General features: G+C 42.7%; 1 protein-coding gene across 1 annotated transcript; it reads right to left on the bottom strand.

Moving 5' to 3' along the window:
* Nucleotides 1-7846: 7846 nt before the first annotated feature.
* On the bottom strand, nucleotides 7847-8716 carry LOC308536190 (small ribosomal subunit protein uS5-like; the record flags this gene model as incomplete). Its single annotated transcript, XM_081115273.1, has 1 exon — nucleotides 7847-8716. One exon carries the CDS (start codon nucleotides 8714-8716, stop codon nucleotides 7847-7849), a length of 870 nt encoding a protein of 289 aa, XP_080971399.1.
* Between the last annotated feature and the right edge of the window lie 9311 nt (nucleotides 8717-18027).

Genomic DNA, 18027 nt, shown 5'->3' on the forward strand with positions numbered 1-18027 from the left:
GTAGGGACTTCTCAAATGGTGTCAGTCTCCATGGAACACCCCTCTCTTGCCTGTCAAAAAGCCTGGGACTAAGGATAACTGTCCAGTGCAGGACCTGCAGGCTGTTATAAGCCTGCATTGGGCGCTGCCAAACCCCTACACTCTTCTGGGACTCATTCCATCAGAGGCGGAATGGTTTACATGTCTAGATCTTAAAGATGCCTTTTTCTGCTTTCAGTTGGCACCCTCCAGTCAGCCGCTGTTTGCCTTTGAGTGGGGAAAACCCAACTACGGGGACCAAGGAGCAATTCACCTGGACCAGACTGCCACAAGGGTTCAAGAACTCCCGACTCTTTTTAGCAGAGCACTAGCATCTAATCTGTCCAAATTCCTAGGATAGGACTTGGGGTGTGTTCTACTCCAACATGTAGATGATCTCCTACTGAGTAACTCCATGTGAGCTCAGTGCTGGGATGGTACGCGAGCCCTTCTGAGACTCTTAACTGAAACAGGTGTCCAAGAAAAAGCACCAATCTGTCAGAGATAAGTCAAGTACCTAGGTTTCTGATTCACCCAAGGGAAATGAAGACTAGGGACTGAAAGGAATGCAGGCAGTATGTGCTATTCCAGTCCCCAGCATCCAGTGGCAGATTCGGGAATTCCTGGGAGCAGCAGGATTTTGTCACCAAAAAGAGGACTCAGTGTCAGAAGGAAACTGTCATGCAGACACAGCAGCCAAGCTGGCTGCTAAAGAACAAGTAGCACCATCACAGACCATGTTGGCCCCTGAATTATCTGAACTTCTGTAATACACTCCTCAGGAAGAGGAATGGGCCCGACAAGAAGGTAAGAAGATGAAGGAAGGTTGGTGGACACTCCCTTTGAGGACTTAAGAGGTAGATTTTACAGAAGTAGGACCTTGCAGAGGGAATAAATATCTTAGTTGTGTGGTTCTTTTGGCACTTTTTAAAAAAATATATTTTATTGATTTTTTACAGAGAGGAAGGGAGAGAGATAGAGAGTTAGAAACATCGATGAGAGAGAAACACCGATCAGCTGCCTCCTGCACACCCCCGACTGGGGATGTGCCCGCAACCAAGGTACATGCCCTTGACCAGAATCGAACCAGGGACCATTCAGTCCTCAGGCCGACGCTCTATCCACTGAGCCAAACTGGTTAGGGCTTTTTTGGCACTTTTTCAGGCTGGGTCGAGGCATATCCTACTCGCACAGAGAAGGCAAGAGAAGTCACTAAGGCATTCCTGAAGGACATAATCCTGCAGTATGGAATGCCTCTAACCATAGGATCAGATAATGGCCCAGCCTTTGTAGCCAAAGTGGTACAGCAAGTAGCTAAGGCCTTAGGAATTAAATGGAACATACATACAGCTTACAGAGCCTAGAGCTCAGGGAAAGTAGAATGCTAGAACTGGACTCTCAAATAGACTATTGCTAAGCTATGTCAAGGGACAACCTTACCCTCGACAGATATCTTGCCCCTTGTACTCCTGTGGGTACACTGTGCCCCGAGGGCCAGGGTAGGTTTTTCTCCCTTTGAAATTCTATATGGCAGACCCCCTCCCTTAATTAGGCCAAAGGGAGATTTAGGGGAAATTGGAAACTTAGAAATTCAGAAGCAATTACAAGAACTTGGGAAAACTATCTTTGAAGTCCACAGATGGGTTACTGACCAATTGCCCATCACTTTAGGAACAGTTGTGCATCCTCATAAGTCTGGAGACCAGGTTTGGGTAAAGGGTTGGAAAAAAGAGCCCCTTAAAGCCAACTTGGAAGGGACCCTATCCAGTCATACTAACCACCCCCACGGCTTTCAAGGTTGTAGGACTGAACACCTGGATCCACCACTCTTGGGTGAAGGCAGCCCACCAGCCGAGTGACATCCAGTCTGAGTAGAAGGTGATCTCTGACCAGAAACACCCCCTGCTGATCACCCTCAAGAAGACAGCAGACTTGACTGACCAACCTGTTCCAAGGAATTCATATGACACCCTGCTGAATTCCTCCTTACACTAATATTTCTTTCTTGTCTCCCCCTAAAAGTAATATGCTCTGGTATTTCTGGATAATCATTGTTTTTATCTTTCTTATAATTCTTATTTTGTCTTTTTATGAGTGCTGCTGGAACCCTTGACTAGTACCTGGAGGAGAACTCTTCTGCCTTTGCTGGGACACAGAAACACTTTAAATTACTACCTCTTCCACAACAAAGGAATTTATTGCTGTCCCTGGTTAAAATGAGGCTTATTCTGTTACTGTTACTAACTCTTTTACTCTTGACTAATCTCTGTGGAGGCCCGCTCCCAAGGGTTCCGCAGGGTAGAGGTGGCGTGGGATGAAAGCACCAGAGACCGGGGTTAGGAGGACTAGCACAAAGCACCAGCAAATTTATTTTTTACACACACTTTTTTATAGCTAAGCTGTGGCTAGTCATGCTTCATAGATCACTGCTAGGGCTTGGCCTATCATGGGGAAGTAGCAGATCGTTACAGACTGGACAAGACTGGGCAAGCTTTGTCTAGTTCCATCTATGTTTGACAGTTGCTATGACAAACAGTTGCTATGACAAAATGTCTGCTTGCCTATATCACAAGAACTGGGGTGCAAGCCAAGTTCATGTCCTTTACATGACTTGGAGTGGGGTCAGGCCTTTCCTGTAGCCCCATGGCCTCTTACAAATCTCAAGTCTACACTCTGCCTCTCAAGGATTTTCTAAGCCCTCACTATCTCTCTCAAACCCTCAACTTAACTCATCGTGTCTTCAGTCTGACCAACCCTGGGCTGGCTAAGGACTGCTGGCTCTGTCTTCCCCTCTCCTCAACAAGCTACATGGCAGCCCCCACCTCCCTGCACGCATGGTCTGATTATAACCTGTCCTTCCATTATAAGGTACATGGAGGACCACCATTCCAACTTATGCACCTCAGTGAACTCTATGACTTCCAAATCACAGAGATACAAAAGGAACACTTACAGGCAGGGCCATTCAGCTGCTCCAGACTTACTTAAATGATATAACACCACACCAATCCAACAAGGTTCCTATCCTTGGACCGGCAACCACTAACACTGCCTTAGCATTTCACTCACCCCCCTGCATCAGAAGAGAACACCCTTAAAGAAAGGCTTTGAGACATCTTGATCAACACCTCTGCAACTTTACTCTTGACCAAAGTGGGCCCTGCTTCTAATTGGGCTAACTATGTTGTCACCCAAACAGCTCCCTTTTGGAGCCCCATTCTATTTTCAGCAGGGCCCACCATCTTAGTGGCCTTCCCAACCACTGACACCTCTCAGTTCTGCTCAGGTTGACCCCGCACCTGCTCAAGGTTTCTCCCATGGCAGGATTGCACAATAAACTGACAGGCCTCATGCCATTGCCTCCCTTCCCACTGGCTTACACAGTCTAAATTCTGGGTAGAGACTGACAGAAAATTTATTTTCTTTGAAAACACTACCTCTGGGGCTACACAAAACAATCCCCAAAGCCCCTTTAAGCCCCTTACAAGGGGCAACCTTGGCAGGAACTCTGTCTGGGAATGGGAGAACAAGAAGCGCACACTCCTGTTTACCATTGAGAATACCTTCTGTCTGGAGACCCAGGGAACATTCTTCCTCTGTGGCACCAATACCTATCTCTGTCTACCTGCCAACTGGACTGGGACCTGTACTCTGGTTTACCTAGCACCCAAAATAGACATTGCCTCCAACAATCAGTCCTTTAAGGTTCCACTCACTGCCTATGCTCGAACCAGAAGGGCCATCACCCTCCTCCCTCTTCTTGCTGGACTAGGAATAGCTATAGACCTGGGCACTGGGATAGGGGGGTTGGCAACTTCACTTTTCTATTACCAAACCCTATCCAAAGACCTTGCAGACAGCTTAAAGGAAATAGCTCAGAGCATTATTGCAGTACAAGACCAGATAGATTCGCTGGCAGCGGTCACCCTAAAAAATCGAAGAGGACTAGACCTACTAACAGCAGAAAAGGGGGGGATTGTGTATGTTCCTTGAGGAGGAATGCTGTTTTTATGCCAACCAGTCCAGCATTGTAAGGGATGGGGCCCAGAAACTAGCTGATTGGGCCTCAAAAATAAAGGGATTATCAGAATCTTGGAGTTCCTGGAGTAATAAATGGAGGTGGGCCTCATGAGCACTCCCACTAGCAGGTCCCCTCCTAATGATACTCCTAGCTCTGCTGTTTGGCCCTTGTATACTCAATGTGCTGACATAGTTTGTCTCTTCTCCTTTAGAATCCTTTAAGTTCCAAATGGTACTACAAGCCAGGACCCTGCACTACTATGATCCTCTTGGGAAAGATGATGAAGACTCGGCATGCTGAACCCCCTTTATCTCAACGACCCCCTTCAGCCAGAAGCAGTTAGAGCGGTAGTCGTCCATACCCCAATTTCTGAGTCTTCTATTATCCCCAAGCCTTAAGGTTAGCTTGAGGATCAAGGGTGGAGAGGGGTGGGATGAGAAAGGATATAGAAAGACTAGCAACCTGACTCTGTTTGTTAATCAGTATCCTAGTGTATATTCTTGGTAGCCTATGATTAAGTCACTGCCCTTTCTTAACACTCTGGTCTTGCAAGACCTATTTTTCTAATTACTCCCAATTTACAAAGGGCCATAAACAAAGAATGTAACAGCTTAGCTAGAGGCACTACCCAGAGCAGGCATTTAGATACAATCTAACTTCCCCATTCTAACTGACTCAGGAGGGGCTGTGAAGCCCACCACAAAAACCTGGTAGTTAGGAAACATAGAAAACAAAGAAACCTAGGAATATATATATATGGGGCAATCTCACTATCACTTGTTCAGGCTTTGGATCTTTGTATCCCCTGAGCCAGCAGTGCTGCTGGATTAAAGGTCTCTCCTGATACCACCGAGTGCTTAACTGTTGCCTTTTTTGCGTCAATTCCATAACATATTCCTGAGTTGTGGTACAAAAATCCATTTGATGAAGACCTGACTCAATCTACAATTAGATGAAAGAATATGAAAATGTAAAGATTGATACAATTAGAAAAATTGGAACACTTAAACAGGCTTTATGTTAGAAAAAAAGTTATGACAACTTTAATTGACTGCATCTCTTTTACCTGATTGTATTGTAGAAATAGACATTGCGTCTTATTGGGGAACTGGGACATGAAGTGTGGGAAGCTGCCTATTGTCTTCTCTAGCAGAGAGGTGTAGACAAGGATCCTGGAATGCTGGTGACCCTTGAAGCCCTGGTAAAGGTCAAGGCTATGCACCCACTGTTTAGTTGAGACAATAGTAGCTGTAGCAACTTCCCCACCAGATAGCCATGTAAATCCTTACTGATAAGATAGTCTGCCTGTTACTGGAACTTGCCTGCCTAAGGGCTATAGGTGTATCCCAAACTGAATAAAAGGATGACAAGGCCTGAGCACAAGCGGAGTCCTTCCTCTTGGGAATGGCCCCCCCCCCACCCCCCCACCCCCGTCCTCCAATTTCCAAATTATTATTTCTTGTCTCATCTCTGTCATTTGCGTGGGGCCCCTCATCCAGAGCCTGAACCCTGAACCATGCAGGACGTGGGTCACTTCATGAAGGCTGTCAGTTCTCTCTCACAGGGAAACACGCTAGAATAGCGGTTCTCAACCTGTGGGTCGCGACCCCTTTGGGGATCGAAGGACCCTTTCACAGGGCTCACCTAAGACCATTGGAAAACACATATTTTCGATGGTCTTAGGAACCGAGACATCGCTCCTCTACCCGTCTCCAGGCAGGTCTGCCCACATACAGATACGCCCACATACGAGTACCCGGCATGATGACATCATCATGCCAACCCCATCACATACACCCCATACAAATACAGGTGTATGTGACAGGGTTGGTGCCATAATGTACTTATGCGGACCAGTCACACATGTGTAGAGAGCAGCTACTGTGTAGAAAGCAGCTGCTGTGTTGAAAGAAGCTACTGTGTTGAAAGCAGCAGTATTGGAGGTAAAACAACACTTCAGAAATTATAATTACTGGATAAATGTAAAATCATGTACTGTAAAATCATCAACTACTGCAAAAATATATATATATCTGTACCATGGGAACTTAATCTGGATGCTGATCAGTCATTTTTTATATTCAGCTGTGGTTGATGTGAATACTGCCCCTTTGTGATAGTAACAGGTATGTAAAAAAACAAAACAGAATGGTAAAACATAGGAAACTTTAATGAACTGTATTGACTGAACTATGCCATGTATTATCTTTTGTATTATTAAAGCTATTGTTATATATTATTTTCATTAGCAAACCGTCCCACGACAATGGATCGTGTAGAGAAGAATGTTAAGAAAAGAAAATATAGTGAGGATTTTTTACAGTATGGTTTTACCTCAATAATTACAGCAGGAATTGAGAAACCACAATGTGTTATTTGTTGTGAAGTTCTATCAGCCGAATCTATGAAGCCGAACAAACTAAAACGCCATTTTGATAGCAAGCAGCCGAGCTTTGCCAACAAGGATACCAACTATTTTAGAAGCAAAGCTAATGGACTCAAGAAAGCCAGACGTGACACTGGTGGCAAGTACCACAAACAAAACATAGCAGCCATTGAAGCTTCATATTTGGTGGCACTCAGAATCGCGAGAGCTATGAAACCTCACCCCATTGCTGAGGATTTACTGTTGCCAGTGGCCAAAGACATTGTTCGAGTTATGATCAGAGACTAATTTGCTACGAAATTGAGTGCAATTTCCTTCTCTAACAACACTCCACAGAAGAATAGATGACATGTCTGCTGATATTCTTGATCAGGTAATCCAGGAAATTAAATCTGCTCCACTTCCAATATTTAGTATCCAGCTCGATGAATCTACAGACATTGCAAACTGTTCACAGTAACTGGTTTATGTGAGGTATATTAACGATGACGACTTTAAAGATGAGTTTCTTTTTTGCAAACCTCTTTAAACGACAACTACTGCACGTGATGTATTTGACACAGTTGGTTCATTTCTGAAAGAGCATAAGATCTCTTGGGAAAAGGTTTGTGGTGTTTGCACAGATGGTGCTCCAGCTATGCTAGGATGTCGATCTGGATTTCAACCTTTGGTACAGAATGAGTCACCAAAAGTCGTCGGAACTCACGGTATGATTCATCGTCAAATATTAGCAACAAAGACGCTGCCACAAGAGTTACAAGAAGTAATGAAAAGCGTCATAAGTTGTGTCAATTTTGTAAAGGCGAGCACTTTAAACAGTCGACTGTTTTCACAACTGTGCAACGAGTTGGATGCGCTGAACAATGCTCTGCTATTTCACACTGAAGTGAGATGGTTGTCGAGAGGAAAAATTTTAAAATGTGTTTTTGAGCTTCATGATGAACTCAAAACGTTTTTTAATCAGGAAGCAAGACCGCAGTTCAAAGCACTTTTCAGCGATAAAAGTGAACTGCAGAAAATAGCTTACTTGGTTGACATCTTTACCATCTTGAATGAGTTAAATTTATCACTGCAAGTACCAAATGCAACATGCCTCGATTTGTCTGCAAAGACCCGATCATTCCAATTGTGTTGGGGTCTAGCCCCAGCAGGTCCAGGGGTTCCCAAAGGTGTGGACGGAGTTGGCAAAGAAGGAATGACATGGAGGCAGCAGTGTTCAGTTGATCAGCATAACCAGGTTCTCTAGCCAGGATCTCCAGCTAAGTTCTGTCCAGGTTCTCTTGCCATGTTCTCTTGCTAGGTTCTCCAGCCAGGTTCTGTCTCTTATTATCTTGTTACATCTGTATTTATACCAGTTTATTTTATTTTATTTTTTTAATTATTTTTTCAGGCTTAATTTACTTTATTTTTCTTGTATAAAATTATGTGGTGGCCACAGCAGGAGCCTGGGTCCTCTGCACAGAAACTCTGGTGTGGGTCTTGACAAGATGGTCAGTGAATTCCTGATAGGGAGACTTGGTGGACACAGTCTCTTTCCAGAGATCTGGGGTGAGATAGCTGTAGGTCTTAGAGATGGCATCAAAGGTGGCCTTGGCGAAGTTGCCCAGGGTGGCAGTGCAGCCCCTGGCCGAAGTGTAGCAGTCGTCAATACCAGCCATCATCAGCAACTTCTTAGGCACAGGGGCTGAGACAATGCCTGTACCCCTGGGGGCAGGGATGAGGCGCATCAGTACAGAGCCACAGCGGCCAGTCACCTTGCAAGGTACAGTGTGGGGCTTGCCAATCTTGTTTCCCCAGTAGCCTCGCTGCACGGCCACAATAGAGAGCTTGGCCAGGATGATGGCTCCATGGATGGCAGTGGTTACTTCCTTTGAGCACTTCACACCCAGACCGACATGTCCATTGTAGTCCCCAATGGCGACAAATGCCTTGAACCGGGTCCTCTGGCCAGCACGTGTCTGCTTTTGCACAGGCATGATCTTCAAGACTTCGTCCTTGAGGGATGTCCCCAAGAAAAAGTCAATGATCTCCGATTCCTTGATAGGCAAGGAGAACAGGTAGATTTCCTCTAGGGACTTGATTTTCATGTCCTTGACCAGGCAGCCCAGCTTGGTGACAGGGATCCACTCCTTGCCCTCGGCCTTGCCTCCACAAGCTCCGCGGCCCCGACCCCGGCCACGACCCCGGCCCTGGATGCTGCTGCCAAATCCTCCATGGAAGCCCCCTCGACCTCCTATTCTGGGGCCCCCGGGGCCTCCGGGCCCTCCCGCAGTACCGGTATCATCCGCCATTTGGTGTTTCGTCGGAAAAGAAGAAGCTATACCAGTTGATTTTAATTCTATCAATTTCTATTCCAAAGGTTAGGGCGTTTCTTATCTCCATTCCAGGGAATAAAGATTATGTAGCTTAAGCGTGATTGTTCGTAGTTAAAGTGATTAACTACCCGCCTGGCACTTAGTTAAGGGGTTTTATTCCCTCCCTAACTTCAGGGAAAAATCCCTACCTGGGGAAACAACCTTTCTTAGAGAGGTGACCTTGGTTAAAACACATAGCACCAAGAAGGGGAGCAAACATATTAAGAACAGTATGCCATATAAGCCAGGTCCCTTGAAACATATGCTGTGCAGATGTTTCTTCCCTGCAGCGACTGTGTCAAGCAGCAAGGATGGACCAGCTTCTGGCACAAATGAAACTTCAGCTTTGGCAAAAAAAATTGGATGAAAATAAAATTTACATGTTGCCTACCTTATCTGCTTTCTTTGAGGAACATGACATTGAACCACACAAAAGGATTACAATGATAATTTCTGTGAAAGAACACTTGCACATGCTTGCAGACGAAATTTCATCATACTTTCCAAATCTACCTGACACCCCAGTTGCACTTGCCAGAAGCCCATTCACAATCAAAGTTGAAGATGTTCCTGAGACAGCACAAGAGGAGTTCATTGAACTTATTAACAATGATGCAGCGAAAACTGATTTCTCTACAATGCCAGTTACGAAATTCTGGATCAAGTGTTTGCAGTCATATCCTGTTCTGTCTGAGACTGTGTTGCGCCTTCTTCTTGCATTTCCAACAACATATCTTTGTGAAACAGGGTTTTCCAGCTTGTTGGTTATCAAGTCTAAATACAGAAGTAGACTTGTTGTGGAAGATGATCTTCGTTGTGCTCTTGCAAAGACTGACCCAAGAATTTCTGATCTGGTGAGAAAGAAGCAATCTCAACCTTCTAACTGACGTTGGCTTTTTATGCGTACTGTCGCAAAATGTAGCAATGTAGTTTACTGTTGTTATATTAAGACTGTTACCCATGCTACACCATGCTTCAAGACAAAATTTCATTTATTTGTAATTAGAAATAAATATTTCACAATATATAATTACATATTGTTTTTGTGATTAATCAATATGCTTTAATTATGTTCAATTTAGAACAATGAATATACATCCTGCATATCAGATATTTACATTACGATTCATAACAGTAGCAAAATTACAGTTATGAAGTAGCAACAAAAATAATTTTATGGTTGGGGGTCACCACAACATGAGGAACTGTATTAAAGGGTCGCGGCATTAGGAAGGTTGAGAACCACTGCTCTAGAAGGTCTTATATCCCTCATGAATCCATGAAATTGTTTAATAATGCCAGAAATATTTATTGTTTTTCCCAGCTGAAACCTGATAAGATATGTGAAATAACTTAATAATTTTTTATCAGAAATTTGGTCAAATTGGAAACTAATGTCAGAGCTTAATAGGGATTTTTTTTTCTACTTTGAGTCCCCTCCTTAAGCTATAGCAAGAGCATACACCCAGAGGGGAAAAAAAGCAAATTAAAGATTATGTAGTTAGACTAGTAGGTCAACTAATGTCCATTAAGTTTCAACCCAAATTTTGAAAGCAGTTGTCCATATCTTGCACATCTTTGTGAAACCGGAAATGCAGCTCTAGAAACAGTTCAAGCCCACCTACCTTTATCATCCCCAATTCCTACGACTAAAGAAAAAAAAAAGGGAGATCGGGGTGTTTTTGAAAGCACAAACTGCTTCTATGATTCCAACACTGCCTTACCAGGGGAAAAATATGTATCTTAAGTGTTTTCTTCCCAAATATATTTTTTAAAAATCTGAGCCATCTGAGCAGATAAATTTAACTAATTTCAGCTGTTCTTTTCTACATTAGTGAGTTTTCCTTTATGGTGTCATTTCATGGCTAAAAGATCTGTGTCTCTCTGTGTATTTATGTGTTGTGGTATTTTCTATATCTGGATGGAACTGTTAATCTAAAAATTCTTTTATTGATTTTAGAGACAGGAAAGGAGAGAGAGAGAGAGAGAGAGAGAGAGAGAGAGAGAGAGAGAGAGAGATTGATCAGTTGCCTTCCTCATGTGCCCTGACTGGGGATCAAACTCAAAACCTGGGTATGTACCCTGAATGGGAATCAAAACCACAACCTTTTGGTGTATAAGACGACACTCCAACCAACTGAATCACACCAGCTAGACCTGGAATTGTTAATTTTTAAAAAGCTCGATTAAATTGGCTTAAACAGTTACGTGCTTATATGAGTGTTCTCAAAAATAAAACAGAAAGAAATATTCGTGAGTGACACCAGAGGAATGGCAGCCTGAGAGGTCCCTTTGGTCTCTCCCCTTGAAGTTCCAACAATTTGAACTGTTAAGGGCCATTAGAATACACTTGGCTTAATTTACATCAGCTGGGACTCGGGGGACAGTAGAGCCACTTCCTGAGGGCAGGACCAGTCAAAGACTGGAGCCACTCAGTCTGACTCTCCCGCCCAGTGTTAAGGGGATGGATCTCATGATGTCAAAGGCCCACCCAGATGTGATGTAACTTCCTGTAATTCGAGTATACAGTGGGACCTTGACTTATGAGTTTAATTCGTTCTGTGATGGAGCTCGTAACTCAAATTACTCGTATGTCAAATCAAAAAGTGAACGAGTGAGACATATGATGCTGGGCTGATGTTGTGGCATTCACTGTGACGTTCGCTGCACCAACTAGCGGTGGGGTATCTGAAGCTGGCTCGTAACCCGAATTTTAGCTCGCAACTCAAAGCAAAAATCGGCCGAGAGACAGCTGGTATCTCGAAAAACTCGTTAGTTGGGACACTCGTTAAGTCAAGGCCCCACTGTGTAATAAATCAGCTTTCGGAGCTGGCTCTCTCTGTATGCTCTGTCCCTCCAGAGGGCAGGCACCACACCCAGCCCAAGCTTTTAATCTATTTTATGTCTGTCTTTTATTATTCTTTAATCCTGAAAACGCCTCCTACTTGCACGAACCGGTTCAAGTCTCCCCCTCCTTGCCGGACATGGAGAGGAGGCCACAGCCCCAGCACGCCTGCCATATTGAACAGCTATAATAAACCAATAAAGAATTCGCTGCTCAATGCACAAACATGTCTGTGAAATCCGCACATTGAAACATCTGAAGGTGGGCAAGTGGGAGTTAGCTGGAAACGTGAAAAGGGAAAAGAGCTGAGATAGTGCAAGACACAGGAAGCCTGGAGCTCACTGTGGGGCTCAGTCTGGAAAGGGGAGGGATTAGATTACCTCTGGCACTGCCTTCAGATGAGAGAAGCAAAGAAATTCAGGGAGCATTCCTACCTGAGTGGGCAGAACAAGCTGCAGCTGAGCCCAGGGACTTGGACAGAAATAAAGCAGGGAGCTGCAGCCACAGTCGTCTGCCAATCAATTTTCCTGACAGAGAAACAAAGCCACAGAGCCTGTCCGCCTCCACTTACCCTCCCAGAGCCAGCAGCAGGCGCCAAAAGAATCTGTGGCAGTGTCATGTTGCAAATCACATTATCTACAAACCTGAGCGACAACTATATGTCCCCTTCGGAGAAGTGTCTATTTAGATCCTCTGCCCATTAAAAAAAAAGTCTTTCAATCCTTATCCAAGGATATGTTTTTATTGATTTTAGAGAGAGAGGAAGGGAGAGGAAAGGAGATATATTGATATGAGAGAGAAACGTTGATCAGCTGTCCCCATATGAACCCTATATGCAGCCAGAACAATCAGGCACACCCTGTGATTAATGTAAGGGTTAGGTCGAGACACAAATTGGAAAACTACAAGATTCTATCTGTCATTAACAAGAAAGCCAAGAAACAGAGGTACCAACCAGTCTACCCCAGCTCACCCCACTCCCACCCATCAAAGCTGCACTGTGAGCACATCTGCCTACAGGTGATACTACAAGATGGAAGAAAGAAATAGTGTTATCAAAGATAGGAACCTAGCCCGGCCGGTGTTATTCAGTGGTTGAGTGTCCACCTATGAACCAAGAAGTCACGGTTTGATTCACAGTCAGGGCACATGCCCAGGTTGCGGGCTTGAGATCCCCAGTGTGGGACTTGCAGGAGGCAGCTGATCAATGATTCTCTCTCATTATTGATGTTTCTATCTGTCTCCTCCCTTCCTCTCTGAAATCAATAAAAATACAGTAGGTCCTCAGGTTACATCAGAGATCTGTTCCTATGGCGCGATACAGTGGGGCCTTGACTTACGAGTTTAATTCGTTCTGAGACCGAGGTCGTTAAGGAGCTCATTAAGGAGCTCGTTAACTCAAATTACTCTATCAACTCAATGCAAAAAATCCGAGAGACAGCTGGTATCTCAAAAAACTCGTTAGTGGGGATACTCATAAGTCAAGGCCCCACTGTATAACCTGATTTTCGCCATAAGTCGGAACCCACCTACATAAGCACCTATGTCACTCACATGGAGCACATACACAGCAGTAATGAAGTGAAACAGTAAAAAAAAATTTAAAAGATAACAATTCCTGACCTTTACTTGTGGTAAATAAATAATAAAAAACATAAAGCACATATGTACATATGTCAAAATAACGGAATTTTTATAAATAAATGGGAGATGGCAACATAACCACGAAACAACGTATGTCGAGTCCGACGTAACCCGAGGACTGCCTGTATACTTTTTAAAAATTTAAAGGACCTGAACACTGGAAGAAAGAAGCAAGATAACTTAAAAAGGGGGAATCATAGGGGGAAAGTGTAAAGTAAACAAAAACAAGAGACAGAGCCCTGGCTGGGTAGCCTAGTGGGTTACAGCATAATTCCCAATACATCAATGTTGCAGGTTCGATCCCCGGTCAAGGAACATATAAGGAACAATGAATGAATGCATAAATAAGTGGAACAACAAATCCACGTCTCTCTCTTCCTCTCTCTTTTTAAAATCAATCAATAAATTAAAAAAAAAAAACAGCCCTTGCCGAGTGGTGCAATTGGTTGTACCATCATCCTGCACACCAAAAGGTTGGGGATTTGATTCCCAGTCACAGTGCATACTAACAGATGGAATACAACAATATGTCACAATTAATTGGGATTCATTCTAGGGGCACTAGAATGGCTCCACATACACAAATATATCAATGTGGTACACTGCATTAACAAAACAAAGGATGAAAGTATTATCTTATCAATAGATGCAGGAAAAGCATTTGATAATACACAACATCTGTTTATGATTAAAACACTCAATATAATAAAGGTCATATATGACAAACCCTCAAAGTTAATGTCACACTCAATGGTGAAAAACTGAAACCTTTTCCTCTAAGATCAGGAACAGGGAAAGGATGTTTATTCTCACCAATGCTATTTTAGATAGAACTGGAAGTCCTAGCCAGAGCAATCAGGTAAGAGAAAGAAATAAAAGGCATCCAAATTGGGAATGAAGAAGTAAAATAGTCACTTTTTGAAGATGACATTGATTATTATTATTGAAAATCCTAAAAATTCCACCAAAAAACTATTAGAAGCAATAAATAAATATAGTAAAGTTGCAGGATACAAAAACAATGTACAAAAATCCACTGCATTTTTACATACTATCTGTTACAGACAAAGGTGATCCTGAGTGGGGGGGTGAAAGGATTGAGAAAAGACAGGCAAGAGAATGAAAGCTGGGTCTCGGTGGGACGCTGCCTCCCTGATGAGGAGACAACTACAGCGCCCACAAGCCGTGTCTTTATTTTATAGCAGATGCCATGAGGCAAAGTAGGGGTCTGATCACATTGTTTACAGCATTCTCTTGAGTTTCAGCCCTACTCAACTACTGTTGTAATGTACCCCGCGAATCACAGAAGGACGCCTCAAGAAGTCGAATTAAAGAGTCACATTTATTGCAATCCGGGACTATGAGGGGCCATTCCCAAATCTCATAGCCATAAGATGGTGGCAAAACCAGACTTATATAGGCAAAAATCACAAAGGTATTGATTACATCCCAGGGTTTGGAATGTGGCACCTGGCTCCCAAAAAAGCAGATTACAGAAGCAGAATTAAGCATGTTAATTACAGTTTCGGGTCTCGGGGTCACTGAATTGACAGAAATACATTATCTAGAGTCCTTGGGTAACCTGGGATAAACTTAGGCATGTTATCTAAATTACAGTTTTGGGTCTCCGGATCACTGAGTTGATAGAAACACATTATCTAGAGCCCTTGGGTCTCCCGACCACTGAGTTGTCAGGACAATTTAGAGTAATTGTGCTGTCCTGGTCTCGGGACCACTGAGTCAGCTGGAACGCACCACCTGTGGCCACTAAAACAATTTTGGGTAATTGTGCTGTCCTGTTTCCCAGGTACAGTAGAATGTGCTCTCTAAGACCAGTATGATAACAATCAATGGAATAGTCATTCAATCAATAAGGCATTCAATCAAATGGGATGATTTATACAATTCAGAAAATCAAAATAACCTGACCGTTGTTAAACAAAGCAATTAGGTACCATACTTCACTACATGCACCTGAACTCTAGCACAAGGCACGTGGGGCCACGTGTTCAGACCATAGGTTCAAGCTTACAGCTATAGCTGTTGGCTATAACTGTGCTGGGAGGGCCCTGCCCTTCCAGCTGGGACTTGCACGTGGCAATCAGAGGACCCTGTCCTTTCATTAGTCCGAGGCTTGAACCTGGCCAAAACATTGTAGCCGCACCCCACACTAACAATAAAATTTTAGAAAAATAAATGAAAAAGAAAAACAACTTCTTTTGCAATTGCAGCAGCAACACAAAATATACCTAGGAATAAACATAACAGAGGTGGTGAAAAACTTATGTACTAAAAACTACAAACCATTCATTTAAAAGATTAGAAAGGACACAATGAAATGGTAAGATATTCCATGTTCATGAATGGGAATGTCCATATTACCCAAAGCAATATACAGATTTATTGCAATCCCCATTAAAATTTCAATCAGTGAAATTAGACCACCAACTTACACCATACACAAGAATAAACTCAAAATATATAAACTACTTAAATGTACTAGTAGGTCAAGAAATCATAAAAATCCCAGAAGAAAACGATAGGCAGTATAATCTCAGAACTCTGTCAGAGAAATGTTTGCTGATACATCTCTGAGGGCAAGGAAAAACAGGAAAAAATAAGTAAATGGGACAACATCAAAGTTAAAAGCTTCCTCGGAGCAAAAGAAACCATCTGAAAAATGAAAACGGAACCCACCATATGGAAGAATATATTCACTACTGATTCATTTTATAAGGAGATAATCTCCAAAATTTATAAAGAACTTATACAACTAAACACCAGGAAGACAAACAATCCAATTTAAAAATGGGCAAAGCTTGGCTGGTGAGGCTCCGTTGGTTGGAGCATTGTCCTATACACTGAAAAGTTGTGGGTTCAATTCCTGATCAGGGCACGTACCCAGGTTGTGGGTTTGATCCCAGGTCAGGGTGCATACGGGGACAGCTGATCAATGTTTCTCTCTCATATCAATATATCTCTCTTTTCCTCTCCCTTCCTCTCTTTCTAAAATCAATAAAAACATATCCTTAGGTAAGGATTGAAAGACATATTTTTTTTTAAAGAAAATGGCAGAGGATCTGAATAGACACTTCTCCAAAGAGGACATACAGATGGCAAACAGACAGATGAAAAGATGCTCAAGGTCACTAATTATCAGAGAGATGCAAATTAAAGCTACAATAAGGTATCACCTTACACCTGTCGGAGTGGCTACTATCAATAAATCAACAAATAACAAGAGCGGGAGAGGATATGAAGAAGTGGGAACCCTAGTGCACTTTTAGTGGGAATGCAGACTGGTGCAGCCACTGTGCTGTGGAAAACAGTATGGAGTTTCCTCAAAAAATTAAATATGGAACTGCATTTTGACCCAATGATCTCACTTCTGAGTATTATCCTAAGATTCCCAAAACACCAATCAGAAAGAATATATGCATTCCTATGTCCATAGCAGCATTATTTGCAATAGCTAAGATCTAGAAACAGCCCAAGTGCCATCAGTAGATGAGTGGATAAATAAGCTGTGGTATATTTACACCATGGAATACTACCTGGCTGTAAAAAAGAAGGAACTCTTTTTTTTTTTTTGAGTAGTGTAACATAATAAACATACCTTCCATAAATTTCTTCACAGTTAGACCAAAGAATAAAACCTCTGGCTAAATTAGAATTTACATTTCGCCTTAAATATTCCAAAATTCGTCCATGACAACTTTGGGATTTTAATCTTGCTTGATACTTTGAACCAAATTTCTAACTTTTTTTCCAAATTTCTAATTTTTGTTTTTCAACTATTTTTCTTGATCTTGCTCTCTGATTCCATGCATTCCAGAATATTCAATGGATTTGTAATAAATTTCCAAGATGGAATGAAATTTCTTGCTCATTGTTTGCCTGAAATCTTGTCTTGTGTCCATCTTATTAAACATAATATATGCTCCAAAACAGCCACAAATTGAGCTACCAAAATTCCTTTAAAGACCTTCTTTGCCAGTGGTTCCAAAGTGTGGGCCATCAGAACTGCATAGCAAAAGAAGGAACTCTTACACTTTGGGACCGCATGGATCAACCTAGAATTTATTATGCTAAGCAAAATGAGCCAGTCAGAGAAAGACAAATACCATATGATCCCACTAATATGTGGAATCTAATGAACAAAATAAACTGATGAACAAATAGAACCAGAGGAATGATACATGGAACAGGCTTAAAAATGTCAAAGGGAAAGAGGTTGAGGGGGACTGGATAAAGGAAGGTGAAGGGATTAGCTAAGGAACATATATGCATAGCCCATGGACACAGACAATAGTGTGGTGAGGACCAAGGTAAGTGGGGTGGGGTGGGTGGAGATGGGCAGAGGGGGAAAACAGGGGACATCTGCAATAGTGTCAACAATAAAAAAATTTAGTTTTAAAAAAGTGGTGAGAGTAGGCATCTTTATCTTGTTTCTGACTTCAGAGGAAAAGCTTTCAGGTTTCCATCATTGCGTATATTAGTGTGGACGAAGTGGGCCACATGCTAACCTGACAAGCTCAAGGAAGGCCTGCATGGCAGTTTTGCAAACTCAGAGACCCAAAGTAACCATAAAGGATGGTTTGAAATTAAACTTTAACTGAAAGCAGTTATGGTGGGTAGTTACATCCTAGGCTGGTATCTTCACTGACAAGGTCATCCTTTACCTTAGGAGCCTATCTCTCTTTTTGCATCTATAATAACACTAGAGGCCCAGGGCACAAATTTGTGCTTAGGTGGGGCC

This window comes from Myotis nattereri, assembly GCF_964212035.1.
Source record: "Myotis nattereri genome assembly, chromosome: X".
Classification (NCBI taxonomy): domain Eukaryota; kingdom Metazoa; phylum Chordata; class Mammalia; order Chiroptera; family Vespertilionidae; genus Myotis; species Myotis nattereri.